At 38.4% G+C, this 15,772-nt stretch overlaps 1 protein-coding gene across 1 annotated transcript in view; it reads right to left on the reverse strand.

Moving 5' to 3' along the window:
• LOC143855492 (fimbrin-5-like) overlaps positions 1–14,600 on the reverse strand; it is a 35,196-nt gene extending 20,596 nt beyond the window's left edge. The window contains exons 1-7 of the mRNA XM_077365614.1: positions 14,022–14,600; positions 13,685–13,855; positions 12,765–13,003; positions 12,503–12,674; positions 11,114–11,152; positions 10,791–10,859; positions 10,572–10,688 (exon numbers count right to left, since the gene is read on the reverse strand). Coding sequence (XP_077221729.1) covers positions 10,572–10,688; positions 10,791–10,859; positions 11,114–11,152; positions 12,503–12,674; positions 12,765–13,003; positions 13,685–13,855; positions 14,022–14,108 — 894 coding nt within the window. The 5' untranslated portion in view covers positions 14,109–14,600. The remainder of the gene's footprint in view (positions 1–10,571; positions 10,689–10,790; positions 10,860–11,113; positions 11,153–12,502; positions 12,675–12,764; positions 13,004–13,684; positions 13,856–14,021) is intronic.
• Positions 14,601–15,772: the final 1,172 nt, after the last annotated feature.

Genomic DNA, 15,772 nt, shown 5'->3' on the forward strand with positions numbered 1-15,772 from the left:
GACAGGTAGGACCGTTACATAGTGTAGCAGACACCAATGTGAGAAGGTGTATGTAATAAGGTTGTACACGTGGAGGTGATAGGCCACTGATTCTTCACGAGATCCACATGTAGCAAGAAAGGCCTTGTGGGTTTGCAGAAAAAGCCATTGGATTTTTTATTTTATGCATTGGAAGAAGTCGCAGTATTATTAATAAACTAGGGGAGGGGAAAAGATTGACTGAAAGAGAAGAAATCAATTAGTTATTCATCAAAGTTTAATTTGATTCAATGACCAGAGTTAGGCAATAATATATAGCTCCGAGATGTTAAAACAAAAAAAAATCATTAACTTGCATCAACCTTTCGCGAGGCTCATCCAAGACTTACTCGAAGATGATCTTACAACCTTCATTTCTGATAACCAAGCATAAACTAGAAGGCCTCGTAAGTTTCTCTCTCCAGATGGGGATCCAAACTTAGGATTCTGAGTGTACAAGCGACGGAGGAGACACAGACACATGACATCGATCAAGATGGATGACTAGATTCTTTAATCCAGACTTCCCAGATCGTCGATCTGACGACACATATGATCCATATATGTTCCAAACATATTCCAGATACGTATGTGTTATGCATCCCAATTTAAAAAAGAAAAATGACTATGGGGGACGTGTTTAGAAGTCGCCGGAACATCCCACCGGGAGGTTCTCAATCGTCGGATTTTCTCTGCGTTTGCGGTACAAACCTTGAGCGACTTTCAGATCCTTATCTGTCTTGCTTAGATGGAGGCTACTTCACCATGGAAGTTTTTGAATCCCTCAGGATTTCTAACCTCTGTTGCAGAAGAGCTCTCTATTCTCTTGGGCAAGGATCCATGGCAGAAAGACCTCTTTGGTCTCATTGGCCCCCACCGCATTCGCATGCTGGCTCTCTGGGGAGTTTGAAGATTGGGACACAAGGGGGAGAAGGTTGGATTTCGAAGCTAGGAAAACTCCTGGTCGTAGAGCAGTGGAATCAAATCGAAGACCATTATTGAATTGAAGTGATTGGATGTGCTTAAAATGCAATTACAGAAACCTTGGTTCTCGTACCTTGTACAGGAAGTGCTCCGAATCTCGACATCGAGAGAACACTAATTTAGTTTGGAGACATAAAAGTTCCCAGCTGCAGCTTGCGATGGTGATCGATGTTTGGATGTACCAGGTTCTGTAGTGCAAGATAGAAAGAAAAACCTTAAGAGCTGCCTTATTGGATCTTTAAAATCTGGTTCTTAGGCTTTTGGAAGATTTTTGGGGCTTGGGCTAAACATTTCTGGGGCCTGCCAGAGATGGAAAAGCCTTTTGCCATTAGTACCGTGGATATGTTGTTCCGGTTTGACTCTGAATTTCAGGCCACCTCTATCCTTCGTCGTGGAGGTGAGGCTTTTGGGGGTTATCTTTCTTCCCTCCAGCCCTGTTCCCTGTTTACAATACGGGTGCTAGATCGGTTCGGTTGAGGTTTTATGATATTCCTCTTCATGCCTGGTCTGCTACCACGGTGGAGATTCTGGGATCACACCTGGGCCAGGTCCTAGAATCCCAGCTTTTTGGGAATCATTCACACTGTTTGGCTTTTGCTTCCGCCTTGGTAATATCCCCTTTGTGGAAATCTATTCCTTAGTCCATTAACTTAAGGGTAGATTCTAACATTTATTCGGTGGGAGTTAAGGTGGTTTCTGAGGACAGTATGAATTCTCTGGCATTGTCGGTGGTGGGAGAGGCCAGTAGTAAAGACAATTTGCCACTTTTTTAGGGATCCGTTCAGATTCCTGATGATATAGGCTCATTGGCGGCGATCTCTCCACCAGCAAAGGTGGCAGAGGCCACTGAATGTGGATCGGAGCAGGCGGTGGTCCCCAGTTCAAATTTTGAATTCCCAGTTCAAATGAAGTAAGAAATAAAAGAAAAGAAAAGAAAGGAAATGGAAAGAAATAAAGAGAACCTTGAGGTTGAACTTGAGTTGAAGAGAAGAAGAAAAAATTAGCCTTCACTCACTTGAAATAAGCCTTTGGAAATAGTTCTTGACTTCTTGACCTTGTAGTGGTAAGTTGAATGTATGCCTTCCCTTTGCTCCAAAATAGACTTGGATTGAGTTGAAGAAGAGGGTAAACTTGTAGGAAATTTAGTAGAATAGATAATGTAAGTGAAAGTAGAGAAAGAAGGAGAATCACTTATGTGAAGGTGGATGATAAGAAGGTAGGGAAAAGACTATTTATAGAGTTTTTAATTGATTGTGCATTTAAAAATGACTAAATTACCCTTCCCAACAGCTATAAACGGTCACCTTTTGAGGTTAAAATGGTCAAAAACCAAAAAGAGCTGTTGCAGGGGCATTGTCGTAAATTCTGCAAAATCCAGTCAAACTAGCCGTTATGCACAATTCCGGCCGGAATGCAGAATTTCGTCCATTCCGGACGAAATTCCGGATTTCGGAAAATTTCGTCCGGAATGGAACGGAATTTTGACCGGAACGAAATTTTTGGAATTTCGTTCCGGAATTTAAACGAAACCGGTTCGTTTCGTCCATTCTGGACGAAACGAAACGGAATTTACAACTATGACTCTAACCCTTGTTCAATAAACCATAAATGCAATTAAAGGGTAGAGATTACCAATCACCAAGTGCAAAGAAAGGGAGAAGAGAAAGCATCCACAAGGCACAAAATTTATAGTGGTTCGGTCACAACTTGACCTACTCCAATCTTCCGAGTTTACCTCATTGGGTGCTCCACTAAATATGAGATTCTTCAACGGGCGAATCTACAAGCTGTACACCAACTTCTCCTTCAAAGGGATCACACCCTTTCTGCACGAAACCTTGCGATGGCACATTCCCTCTTACAATGATTCACCTTTCTTAGCGGGCCGAATCGGAGACCCTCAAATACAATGAAGAAATAAAATGAAAAACTCCCAATGCCTCTTGAATAGGCGGATGACAAACCTTGTATAGCTCACAAGCACTCCAAGGAAGATAAAATATAAAGCCTATGGACCAGAGGGGTGATTTAGGGTGAGAATAGGGCCAGGGGTAGCTCCAGAATCATATGTAGCAGAATTGAGGATATGAATGATTGGGTCATGTATCTTATTTTCCACTTTATCCTGGGTCTAGGTATGCCCAGCCCAATACAAACTAATATTTTGTATCGCAGGATGGGACTACTGGTCCCGAATGCTTTATGGATATTAATGAAATTTGACATCTTTCAAAAAAAACAAATTCCAGATATCTACTTACCTACATGTAAGCCCAATGGTTCTAACCTTGGCATTACCTTCTTATTTTGATGATTCCATACACAAGTGATTTTATATCACTAATGTGTTTTTTATTGTCTAAGTTGTAGATCTCATTAATGTGCAATCAAAGAAGCTTGGATCAAGGCATTGAAGCTAAATTGGAATGCATTTGGAGTGCCAAAGCTAGGATGATCCAAGAAGCATGGTGGACTTGAAGCCTTGAAGATCAAGAGAAGATTGTAGTGCTTTTCAAGTCAATAGAGTTTGTACTCATCTCTTTGTTGTTTAGAGATGTCAAAGGCACTACACATAGGTTAAAATGTATTTGAAAATAGATTTGAAAATGTAGGAATAAATCACAAAGACCATGGCCCAAAAGTCCTAAAGTTTTTAAAGTAAAAAGGAATTTCATACAAGGCCGGTAGACCGGGCTATGCCGGGCGACCGCGAGATGGAGCCTGGAATTCCACGCATCTCGAAACTTATCAGGCAGGTCGACCGGGGTAGTCCTGGGCGACCGCGGATGTGTTGCTGTTTCATACAGAAACAATCCAGCATGGTTGGGGCGGACGACCGCCAAGGGTCGGTCGACCGCGTAAAGGTTTTGAGCCAAATCTTTTGAGCGAACAGTTAGCCCTCGTCGGGCGACCGTCATCTTCCTGTCGACCACAACGGTAGAGATTTTGAAAATTAAAAAGGCCCGATAAGGGAGGGCGACCGCTGTGGCCCGGTCGACCGCCGCGGCCTGCCAAAAGAGTCGTTGGGGCTTTTTCTCGTTGACTTTTTCAACTCCGTTTTTTACAGTTTTACCCCCAAACGGTCATATTTTCAAATGGGCTATATATACACTATCTAAACCTTTCTTAAACATCTTTGAACATTATTTTGAACATTCTAAAAGATCAAACCAAAGTGTTTTAGTGCCTCTCTCATCTCTAAGCAAGGAAGTGGATTAGGTTTATATTTGTACATCTTTATCCATTCTTTGTAACCCTTGTAAAGGGATTTTTAGTTTTCTTTCTTTGAAGAACATTGTATCTTGGCGAGTGCGAAGAGACACGTAGCCATCTCAAGAGCGAGTGTTGGAGACGCGGAGCTTTATCCGGTTCGTGGCGAGTCTTGCGACGCGGAGCCGAACCTTTGTAATTGGGTTGATTCCCAGCCATTAAGGGAATCCGTAGTGAAATCACCAAGAGGTCTTGGTGGAGTGGAGTAGGTCCTTGAGTGACCGAACCACTATAAATCTAGGGTGCACTCTCTCTATTTCTCTCAATCTCTTTATTTTGTGATTGTGCATTTGTGGTTTATTTTCATTTGTCTTTAAAGTTTTAATTTGCTATTTAGTTTTTCATTTCCGCAATATTTTTAGCAAAGTTTTTAAAACCCAATTCACCCCCCCTCTTGGGTTGCCATCTACCCTGGGATTTCACTTGGTATCAAAGCACAAGGCTCTTATATAGATTTTTGAAAAATTTTCAAAAATAGAAGAGAAAAAGATAATGGCAACCCCATCAGGATATGTTGAAGGACAATCCATTTCTAGACCCCCATATTTTAATGGTTCAAATTATTGGTATTGGAAAACCAGGATGGATTTCTTTTTATAATCTTTAGATTTTGAAATGTGGGAGTTAATTGAAGATGGATACATTCCTCCCACAAGTGATAGAAGTGAGTGGTCAGCCGCTCAAAAGAAGAGAGCCGCATTGAATGCTAAAGGAGTGAACACAATCTTTTGTGCTCTATCTCCCGACGAATTCAATCGGGTGTCTACTTGTAAAACGGCTAAGGATATATGGACAATCCTTGAAACCACTCATGAGGAGACTTCACAAGTCAAAAAGTCTAAAGTTAGTCTTCTTGTTAGTGATCTAGAAGCTTTTAAAATGAACGAAAATGAATCCATTTCCGAAATGTATTCTCGTTTTACTAATATTGTTAATGAGCTTCAAGGTTTAGGTAAAACCTATGCAAATTTGGAATTGGTGACGAGGCTTCTCCGGTGTCTTTCATTTAGTTGGGACCCCAAGGTCACGGCGATCGAAGAATCTAAAGATCTTGACAATGTGAAGTTAGATGAGTTAGTTGGATCCCTCATTACACATGAAATGAAGATGAAGAGAAGGGAAAACCAACAAGCTGAGGCTTCAAAACTCAAGGAGAAAGACAGAGGAAAATCCATTGCCTTCACCGCCAAATCATCATCTTCTTCCTCAAGTTCCAATAGGGATGAATTAGAAGCTTTCAAGAAGTTTAAGAAGATGTGGAAGAGGAAAAGAAGAAAAAGTAAGAAAAGAAAAAGAAAGAAAAGAAGAAGGAGGACCCAATAAAATGCTATGAATGTGGCAAACCCGGACACATAAAGCCGGAATGCCCTCTCCTCAAAAACAAGAAGAAGAAATATGGGAAGAAGTTTAAAGCACACTTGGCAAATTGGGATGGGCTTAGTGATAGCACTAGTTCATCTTCAAGTAAGACCTCCAAGGAAGAAAAATCAAACTTTTGTATCTTGGCCCATGTTGAACCTACCATATGTCTTATGGCCAACATCGAAGAGGATAAAAATTAGGTATGCTCCCATCCATCTTCTAGTTCAAGTTCTAATGATAATGAAATGTCTTATAATGAAGTTTGTGAAACCTTGGATTTGCAAATGTCAAAAAATAAAGCTTTAAAGAAAAATATTTCTCATATTAAAAAAGAACTAGAATCTTTAAATCAAAATTTTTCTTCTAAATGTCAAGCTCAAGCAAAAATGGAAGAAGATTTAAAGCTTGAAAATGAGACCCTTACGGGTCGCTTGAGTGAACTTGAGACTCATGTTTTGAGCTTTCAAAACATGGTAAGTTCATCCAAGTCTTTTGAATATGAAAGATTTGAGTTTTCAAACCATTTAAATCATCTTCAAAATGAAAATGAGAGGCTAAGGATATGTCTCTATGACTTTATGAATGGAGATAAGATCATAAACATAATCCTTAAAAAGGCTAGTGTAAGATCTAGAAGTGCATATCATAATGTAACTAGCCTAGCTAAACCCTCAATTCGATGCCATTATTGCGGCCTTCATAGGCATTATCAATTCCAATGTGCATCAAAATTGAGTAGGGATAGCATTGGGACCAAAAGATCTTGGGTTCCCAAAGCCCCAACTTAATTTCATTTTGAAATTGGTTTAGTATTAGGGGCTTGTGCTTAAATCTTAAATATCCATTGCATTTGATGAATTAAAGCCCAAGGTTCAAATGTATTCTTGGCTACTTGCCTTCCTTGGCATGTTTTGTCTTTAAAATTATTAAAATATATATATATATATATATATATATATATATATATATATATATCCCTCTTGTTTTTAGTTTTTACCTTTGATAGGGGAAGTTATTTTTATGAAAGGGGAGAGCTTTAACTTTATTATATATTTTTTATATTCCCTCATCTATTATATTTGTCAATAAAATAGAGGGAGTTATATATGTGCATGTTTTTCCTTGATTTAGGGGGAGTTTATATATTGAATATCTTTTCCCTTGTTCTTGTCTCTTGCCCCATCTTTTTATTGATGCCATAGGGGGAGAGAAATGTATGCGCCTATTGGCAAATCTCTTGTGAATGTCATCATAAAAAAGGGGGAGAATGTAAGCCCAATGGTTCCAACCTTGGCATTACCTTCTTGTTTTAATGATTCCATACACAAGCGATTTTATATCACTAATGTGTTTTTTATTGTCTAAGTTGTAGATCTCATTAATGTGCAATCAAGGAAGCTTGGATCAAGGCATTGAAGCTAAATTGGAATGCATTTGGAGTGCCAAAGCTAGGATGATCCAAGAAGCATGGTGGACTTGGAGCCTTGAAGATCAAGAGAAGATTGTAGTGTTTTTCAAGTCAATAGAGTTTGTACTCCTCTCCTTGTTGTTTAGAGATGTCAAAGGAACTAAACATAGGTTAAAATGTATTTGAAAATAGAATTGAAAATGTAGGAATAAATCCCAAAGACCATGGCCCAAAAGTCCCTAAAGTTTTTAAAGTAAAAAGGAATTTCATACAGGGCCAGTCGACCGCGAGATGGAACCTGGAATTCCAGGCATCTCGAAGCTTATCGGGCCGGTCGACCGGGGTAGTCCCGGGCGACCGCGGATGTGTTGTTGTTTCATACAGAAACAATCCAGCATGGTTGGGGCGGACGACAGCCAAGGGTCGGTCGACCGCGTAAAGGTATTGAGCCAAATTTTTTTAGAGAACAGTTAGCCCTCGCCGGGCGACCGCCATGTTCCGGTCGACTGCGACGGTAGAGATTTTGAAAGTTAAAAAGGCGTCTGATAAAAGGGCGGGCGACCGCTGTGGGACCGCGGCCTGCCAAAAGAGTCGTTGGGGCTTTTTCTCGTTGACTTTTTCAACTCCGTTTTTTACAGTTTTACCCCCAAACGGTCATATTTTCAAATGGGCTATATATATACTATCTAAACCTTTCTTAAACATCTTTGAACATTATTTTGAACATTCTAAAAGATCAAACCAAAGTGTTTTAGTGCCTCTCTCATCTTTAAGCAAGGAAGTGGATTAGGCTTATATTTGTACATCTTTTTCCATTCTTTGTAACCCTTGTAAAGGGATTTTTAGTTTTCTTTCTTTGAAGAACATTATATCTTGGTGAGTGCGAAGAGACGAATAGCCATCTCAAGAGCGAGTGTTGGAGACGCAGAGCTTTCTCCGGTTCGTGGCGAGTCTTGCGAGGCGGAGCCGAACCTTTATTTGGGTTGATTCCCTTCCATTAAGGAAATCCGTAGTGAAATCACCAAGAGGTCTTGGTGGAATGGAATAGGTCCTTGAGTGACCGAACCACTATAAATCTCGGGTGCACTCTCTCTATTTCTCCTAATCTCTTTATTTTGTGATTGTGCATTTGTGGTTTAGTTTGATTTGTGTTTAAAGTTTTAATTTGCCATTTAGTTTTTCATTTCCGCAATATTTTTGGCAAAGTTTTAAAACCCAATTCACCCCCCCTCTTGGGTTGCCATCTACCTTGGAATTTCACTACATATATTTTTCAGACATCATGCGAGCCCTTTTGGTTATGGAATTTTTCTTTTTAGTTATGGAGTTTTAAAATAGTCTTTTATGAATCTTTTTAAGTTATAGGGGAATAAGGTTTATTTTACATCATGATAGCTTAAGTTATTTGAGTTGAATGTTTTAAATAGGCGCTACACATGTATTAAGAAAGTTTAAGCGGGAGAAAGTCTTTAAGTCCTTATAAAGAGTAGTTTAGTCCTTAGGCTTTCTTTTTTTATTAATGGACCTTAGGCTTTTTTATATGCTTGATATAAGTACTTTATATTGGCTTTGTGAGGAAGAACACCACATTGATTTGCTATTTGATATTGAAAGCTTCTTGTAGAAAAGGATTCGTCATCATCTTCTTCTTTGGTGAGATCTTGGTTTTAAATTTTGGTTTCGGCTAAAATTTCGAACTTATCCGTAACCGAAATTTTAGCCGAATCCCAAAATTTCTTGTGAAATTCGGTATTCGCTAACTAAAAGCCGGATTTTTAGGATGAAATTTCAATCAAAATTACCGAAATTTCAGGCGAAATTTAAGTAATTTCAATCGAAATTCTTTAACGGAATTAAAAATTATTATTTCATTATAGATTTCGACGAAATTCCTGAAATTTACGAAATTTCCGAAATTTACCAAATTTCGGGAATTTCGGTTTCGGTACCATTTCGTTTCGGTCGACACCGAAATCGGTCGAAATTTAAAACCATGGGTGAGATGCAAAAGAAACTCATGGCGTGAAATCTTGAGGTAAATAGATTACTTCTTGTTATTTTTCATTTATTGTTTCTACTAATCTTCTCCATTCTTTTTGGTTTTTATCCCATAAAACTCTTAACCGGGAACCCCAAACCCCATTACTCTCATCCAAAACCTCACTTGCATTGTTTATCACCAATCTACCACCCAAAATCCCTAAAATACCCAATAAAAAAAGTTTCCTACTGTTAAAGTATATAAGATAAATAACGCCTTTCTCCAACAGCTTAAGCTTTTGGAGAAGTTGGTAAGTTAACTTGGTATCATAGCCAAAGGTCTCGAGTTCAAACCTCCCGGATAGCAAAAATCTACATGTGATGGTCGGCCCAAAGTGGGACCACATACGTGTTTGCCAAGTGGGCCACACGTGCGGGGGAGTGTTAAAGTATAAAAGATAAATAACGCCTTACTCAAACAGCTTAAGCTTTTGGAGAAGTTGGTAAGTTAACACCTACCTTAGAAACATCACTCAAATCCATCCATACCATGTGTCTCTTTTGTTTTGTCCTAAAACTAATTTTTCCCCTCCCGGCATATATCTGCAGCTTCCAGGGATACGTCCGCACCCCTCCAAACAAATCATAAACCTAGTAGAAATATTTTTCCATTCTAATCAGGACTCAAACCCGTAATTTCCACCTATCCTTTTCACTCATATTCCCTACCACAACAATCTACAAGATCCTGGCATAAATCTGCAACTTCACAGCTTGCGTCTGCGCACCTCTAAACCTAACCAAAAGCCCTTGTTGAAGTCCAAAATCTTCTTCATAGGCATATTGCTATTACTTTGAGACTTGTGAGATTTTTGTATGTGGGATTGAAATACATTCTTTGTGGGGTTGCTGAAATTTCCCGATTGTCAGAATTGTGACTTGTTATTCTTGCTGCTTGCATGCTAATGTGTAGATCGATTATATAATTAAATTTACTCATGGATAATCTTAAAATCTCTATTTTTACTCATATTTCGTGGTTGAATCACAAGAGTTACATGCTGTCCAGATTTACACCACTTTTGTTACTATCCTTCTCATAATCCTGGACGTCCAAAACTTGATAGTTTGTCACCCTCATTCTAGTTTCTAGATAATCCCATACAAGAGTGATCTGTCCTACGACATTTCCCATACTGAACTTAACTTTGACCTCTTAAGAAAATAAATGCAACAATTGGTAGCCTTATTGAGGAAATATTCGAGTCACTCACATGGTTCCATCACACACATGATTCCTATATGTATAAGCAATTATTAAACGACTTGAGCATGATTGGGACATCAATCCAAAATGATTAGGTAAAACTAGGAACTCATTTGCAGAAATTCCTTTAGTAGTTGGCAGTCCTAGAATGAAGAGTTTTGTCAGTCAGATCATGTAAATCAGATCCATACACAGTTACCAATTCATGCTAACTAAAAATTGTTCTTGCTCTTTGTTAACAGGAAAATGGGATTATTGGAAGCTTTGAACTTGTTAGCTTACCTTTACATCAGAAGAAAAATTTGTTACAGGTTTCTTGTAGCCTGCTTTTTGGAGATGAAAATTCATCCATTTTAGCAAGATCTTTTCTGGTGCCAAACTCATGAGCTCCTCCACATCCTGTCAATTTCAACGCCATCATATGAAAAAATTCGAAAGTTTTCTTGCTATTAAAATTATAAAAAATGGAGGGTGTGAAGTAGCCAATTAACATATCTTGACCTTGCTATCATCCACCAACTCGACCAATTGAGGCATCTTCTTTAAGTTGAGGTCAGCTAACAATTGTATCTGATAATAGAACCAACAAGTGAAAATCAAGAAGGCAGCTGATTTGTCACCATAAATAAGTGTAATAATGAAGAATAAAGACTTTCTATAAGTAGAAAAGTTATATACACTGCGCCTACTTTAATTCAGCACTACGACCTGAGTTATTATGTTTCATAAATGGATATCATTCAATCTCTAATGATAGCAATTTTAAATTTATATCTTGAAGTTCCAGGCAAATTGCTAATGAAGAAACAAGTCCTTGCACATACCTTTATAATTTGAGATATCAACCCAAGTAAGAGATGAGGCTGCATAGGGACAATTAAATAAATCAGTCCAATAATTTGAAGTTCATGAGTTTTGGTTAAAAAAAAATACTAAGAAGCACAGCTGAAATTCATGAGAATATTCAATTATAGAGAGCAAAAAATTTTGTGATGTCGACAATCCCTATAGCAGTGATTTGTTTTCAAAGTCGCAAGACGGTAGAATACATTAAATACAAATCATCAGTCATGTTATCAGCACAAGCTGTTTTCACAAAATATGTGATGTGAACAATCCCTATATCTTGACAATCCATCATTTTTTGAATTACTATTTTTGATATCCATCGCTAAAACCATCGAGCTTAACAAAGCTGTCAAGCGGAAGAGTGACAAGAAAACTGATTCTAGCGTGCCCAGTTTGCGTTGTGGGACCTACTACCAAAAAGGACCCATTGCTCCAATTCTCCGCTCGTTTTGCTCAGTGTGATGGGATGTATTGGTGTTGCATCCGTTTCGGTATTTCATTTTGGAAAAGGTGCTACAGCCAGCGATATTTTTAAATAGTTGAAACTTTGTAAAAGGAGAAATTATATGATGAAGGGCCGTATAAACACTTATTCATGGTACGATAGAAGTACCATCCTTGATATTTGATCCAACAGAAGCTCCTCAAAAAGTGAGCTGCTGTTGGATCAAATATCAAGGATGGGATGATGAATAACTGTTTATACGGACTGTCATCATATAAATTCTCTTAAAAAAAATCAAACAATGAGAAACTTGAGAATAATATAAGAAATCAATCTACCAACAAAATTTAACAATGAGGAATTGGGGGTGGGAGACATTAGCAGGTTACAAATCCAGCAAAGAGGAAAAACATGGTTGCAGGGGAGGTTCAAAGCAAAACTTTCAACAATTGAGATTGCCTACTGGAATCAATAGTACACGTACCCCTAATAAAAGTAAAAGAAGTTCAGCTGAATTTCCTTAGCACCAGTTGAACAAGTTCAACTTACCTTCCCTTCATCCAAGTCCTTTCAACCAAGGCAATTCAGCAGAATTTACTTGGCATCAGTAAATGCACAAATAGATGATATTCAAGCATATAAACTACTTTTGACTCTAACCCACATTTTCCTTGAAATAAAAGATAACAAAAGCATTTAGAAATGAAAAATTAGTGAAATCTTTAAGTTGAACACATCAGCAAGTTACAAATCCAACAATGAGGAATAAAATCATTGCAGTGGATGTCCAAAAGTAGAGTCAAGCAAAACTTTCAACAACTGAGATTCTCTTCTGAAATCAGTAGTAAATGCACACCTAATAAAAGTAAAGGACGTTCAGCTAAATTGCCTTGGCACCAGTAGAACTGGTTCAACTTACCCTCCCTTCAATCAAGTCCTGTGTTCCGATATTAACTACGGTGCACCCAATAGCCTTTGCAGAGTTAAGGCAGAGAGTATGGTTCTCATTCCTTTCCCATGGGTTGAGTATGCGTTTAGTGTTAATTGCTCGTTCATCTATAGTCCCAGGAACAGCAACATTAATCAGCTTACTGCATCAACCCAGCAAATGCATCAGTACAAGAATATCCTCATTCAAAAACCAAAAGAATACCATATATAATGTTATCATCCATCAGTACCATAGAAGAACTCCATCTTTTGCAAGTTCAAAAAGATCATTCGTCATTGGATCTAAAGGAAGATATTTCTTCAGAAAAGGGTCATCTCCAAGATAGCTATTGATATGGGCGACGTAAGACGCTTGCTCTGATTCACTGATTGTATGCAGAAGGGTGGTTGTGGTGGCCTTCAAGAATGAGGATGCATTTTTTGTGTTGCCCAATTTGGCAGTTGCCCGGCCTTGCAAAGTCAAATATGCCTGCCCATTCAACCATTCAATCTAGTTTATTGACACATTCTACTCATCTTTGTTTTGAATTGATATGGACATTCTACTCATCTTTGCCTTGAATTGATATGCACATTCTACTTTGAAACAACCAATTACTCCAAAAGCTTAAGCTGTTAGAGATGGCGTTATTTAATCATTTATACTTCCACACTCCCCCTCGTGTGTGGCCCCTCTCTTTTTGGTTGGCTACACGTGGACTTTTAAACCCAGGACCTGTCTTGAGGCAATAACTGATACAATGTGAAACAATCAATTACTCAAAAAGCTTAGGCCCTGTTTGTTTAAGATTATGCCAACCAATTGTGAGCCCAAAAACAATTATTGGACTCAAATTTACGTATAATTTTGAGTACAATAATTGGTTTCGGGCTCACAATCGGTTGGAGTAATCTTAGACCCTGTTTGTTAAAGATTATGACAACTGATTGTGAATGCTAAGCCGATTACTGGACTCAAATTTAAACGTAACTTTGAACTAACAATTGGTTGTAATAATCTTAAACAAACAGGGCCTTAAATGAACAGGGTGACAAGCAGTTAGAGTTGATGTTATTTAATCATTTATACTTCTACAGAATTGATATGCACATTCTACTCATCTTTGTCTTGAATTGAAGACTAAAAGTGTATAGATACAAATCGACTCACTCGAAGGAAGGCTTCGAAATCAATTTCATCTGTGGTATTGGAATATGATTCACCTAAGATCTCCCTGATCTCCTCCTCAGTAAGCTTCTCTTTCAAAGACTTCAATTTCGCCATTACAGGCGGCAAATCGCCCACCGTCACAAGGCCTGATTCCCTCTTCATAGAAAGAAACTACACATACCGAAAATTTTCACAAATTTCACACAATTGGGACAATAAAACCATACCATAAGGTGTGACCAAATTTAACAAGAGGTGACTAATTTGATAATGGGCTATTTAAGATAATCTCAAACAGATAATTCAACATGAAAGAGAAGAGATTCAAATTACTTACATTGGATTTGAGGCCGCGAAGCTCGACCTGTGTAAACTGGCTCTGAAGCCATGGATCAGAAACAATAACACCCACGAAACTAGACATTGAATAAAAATTCTCCTCCAAATTCTCAGAATAAAAGGAAATCCTCAAGCTCAGAATTAGAAAAATTCAAAAAGCCAGATCAAAATTCGAAGACAAATCACGTGCATGAATCTGCAATTTCGTTCTATGTATTCTTGATAATCACCGAATGAAGAAAAACAAAACAAATGACCCACAAATCTAAGCATAAAAAAGAAAAAACAAAACCACACAAAAAATTCTATTTTCTTAGAATCTACTTAATGATATGCAAAAATAATCAAAACCCATATAGGAAATTAAAAATTGGAGAGAACCCAACTGTTTGAATCGACGATTTTCACATGGTTTATATGTATATTTTTTTTTTCTTTCATTTCGGGTCGTGACTCTCGTTTGTATTATTGTATTGAGAGAGAGAGAGAGAGAGAGAGAGAGAACGGTTTTCCCCAAGGACCCGCGAAGAGAGAAAGGCCAGCAAAGAGAGTGCTGTAAGGTTCCTTACTTCCTTATTGCAATTTTCAAGACCTTTTTTTGATATTCACACACTTCTCTTTCTCTCTCTCTTTCAATGTCATGTGCCTTGCGTGATTATCTGGAGCCTGCTGAGATAATACACGTGGGCTCAATAGTTTTGTGTAGACCATCCACTTGGCAAAGCCACCTTAGATTTTCCACCGTCCAAACATGGTTCTCACCAAACAATCCTAACCACGAATTGAATGGAGTTTTCGGCCACCAAACATAGTTTTCGGCCATCCCTTTCGGCCATCCAAAAGGATCTGATGGTTGGGGTTGCTCTACTTGAATGATCTGAAGTGGGTCCCACCTATTTATTTTGAGATTGATCAAGGTGGGGCCCAATTACTTCTTACAAGCATAGTGATTTCGGGGGTTCTGTTCATCCAAACAGTGTGACCAATCCCAAGAACATCTTATTCGAGAATTTCTAAACCCCCATTCTAGGTTTAACCCTAACAGTCGCCATATTTAGGATCTATAGTTTAGGGTTTAGAATAGGATATATGGATTAGGGTTTAGGGTTTAGAGGTTAGGATTTTAGATTTGGGGTTCAATTTAAACAAATGATTGTTCCTCTCGTACATGTTGATCGAAAAGATAAGGTGTCAAACATCTAAAATTCTCCATGATTGATGTTCTCATCTTGAGATCAAGATCGGACGGAGAAAGTAAGGCCCCACTTACCACAATTTCTCAATCTTAATTCGGAAATCATAAGTAGACCTTGCAAACGGGTGGGTTGGGTTGGGTTACTGCGGTTCATGCGGGTGAGGGTCAAACTGGTTGGGTAAACAATGACCCGCATCCCTACAGGTCTACACTTAAGTGACCCGCACCCATTGTGCGTGGGTTGGGTCAACCTGTGGGTAACCTACAATTTTTTGCCAAAGATTTTTTTTTTTTTTGGGTCAATAAGGAAATTATAACAACAAAGAGAGAAGAAAAGACTTAGAAAAAAATGCGTGGAGTACCCCCACTGCAAACGAACTGTTGTCCCTTTTATACTAGATTGCATTTCCTCTTAATCTAGACCGTCCATTTCTCTTTTTCTTTGATCTCACGGTTCGTATGGATTGCTTCTCATTGAAGTAACATAAAATGCCTGGAGTACCCTCCAAAAGAGAGAAATCCCCTCTTTTATCTGAGAGCTGCCCTTTGTTGTG

This window comes from Tasmannia lanceolata, unplaced genomic scaffold (genome assembly GCF_043159265.1).
Source record: "Tasmannia lanceolata isolate RefF3 unplaced genomic scaffold, GAP_Taslan_0.1 ptg000003l, whole genome shotgun sequence".
Lineage (NCBI taxonomy): Eukaryota > Viridiplantae > Streptophyta > Magnoliopsida > Canellales > Winteraceae > Tasmannia > Tasmannia lanceolata.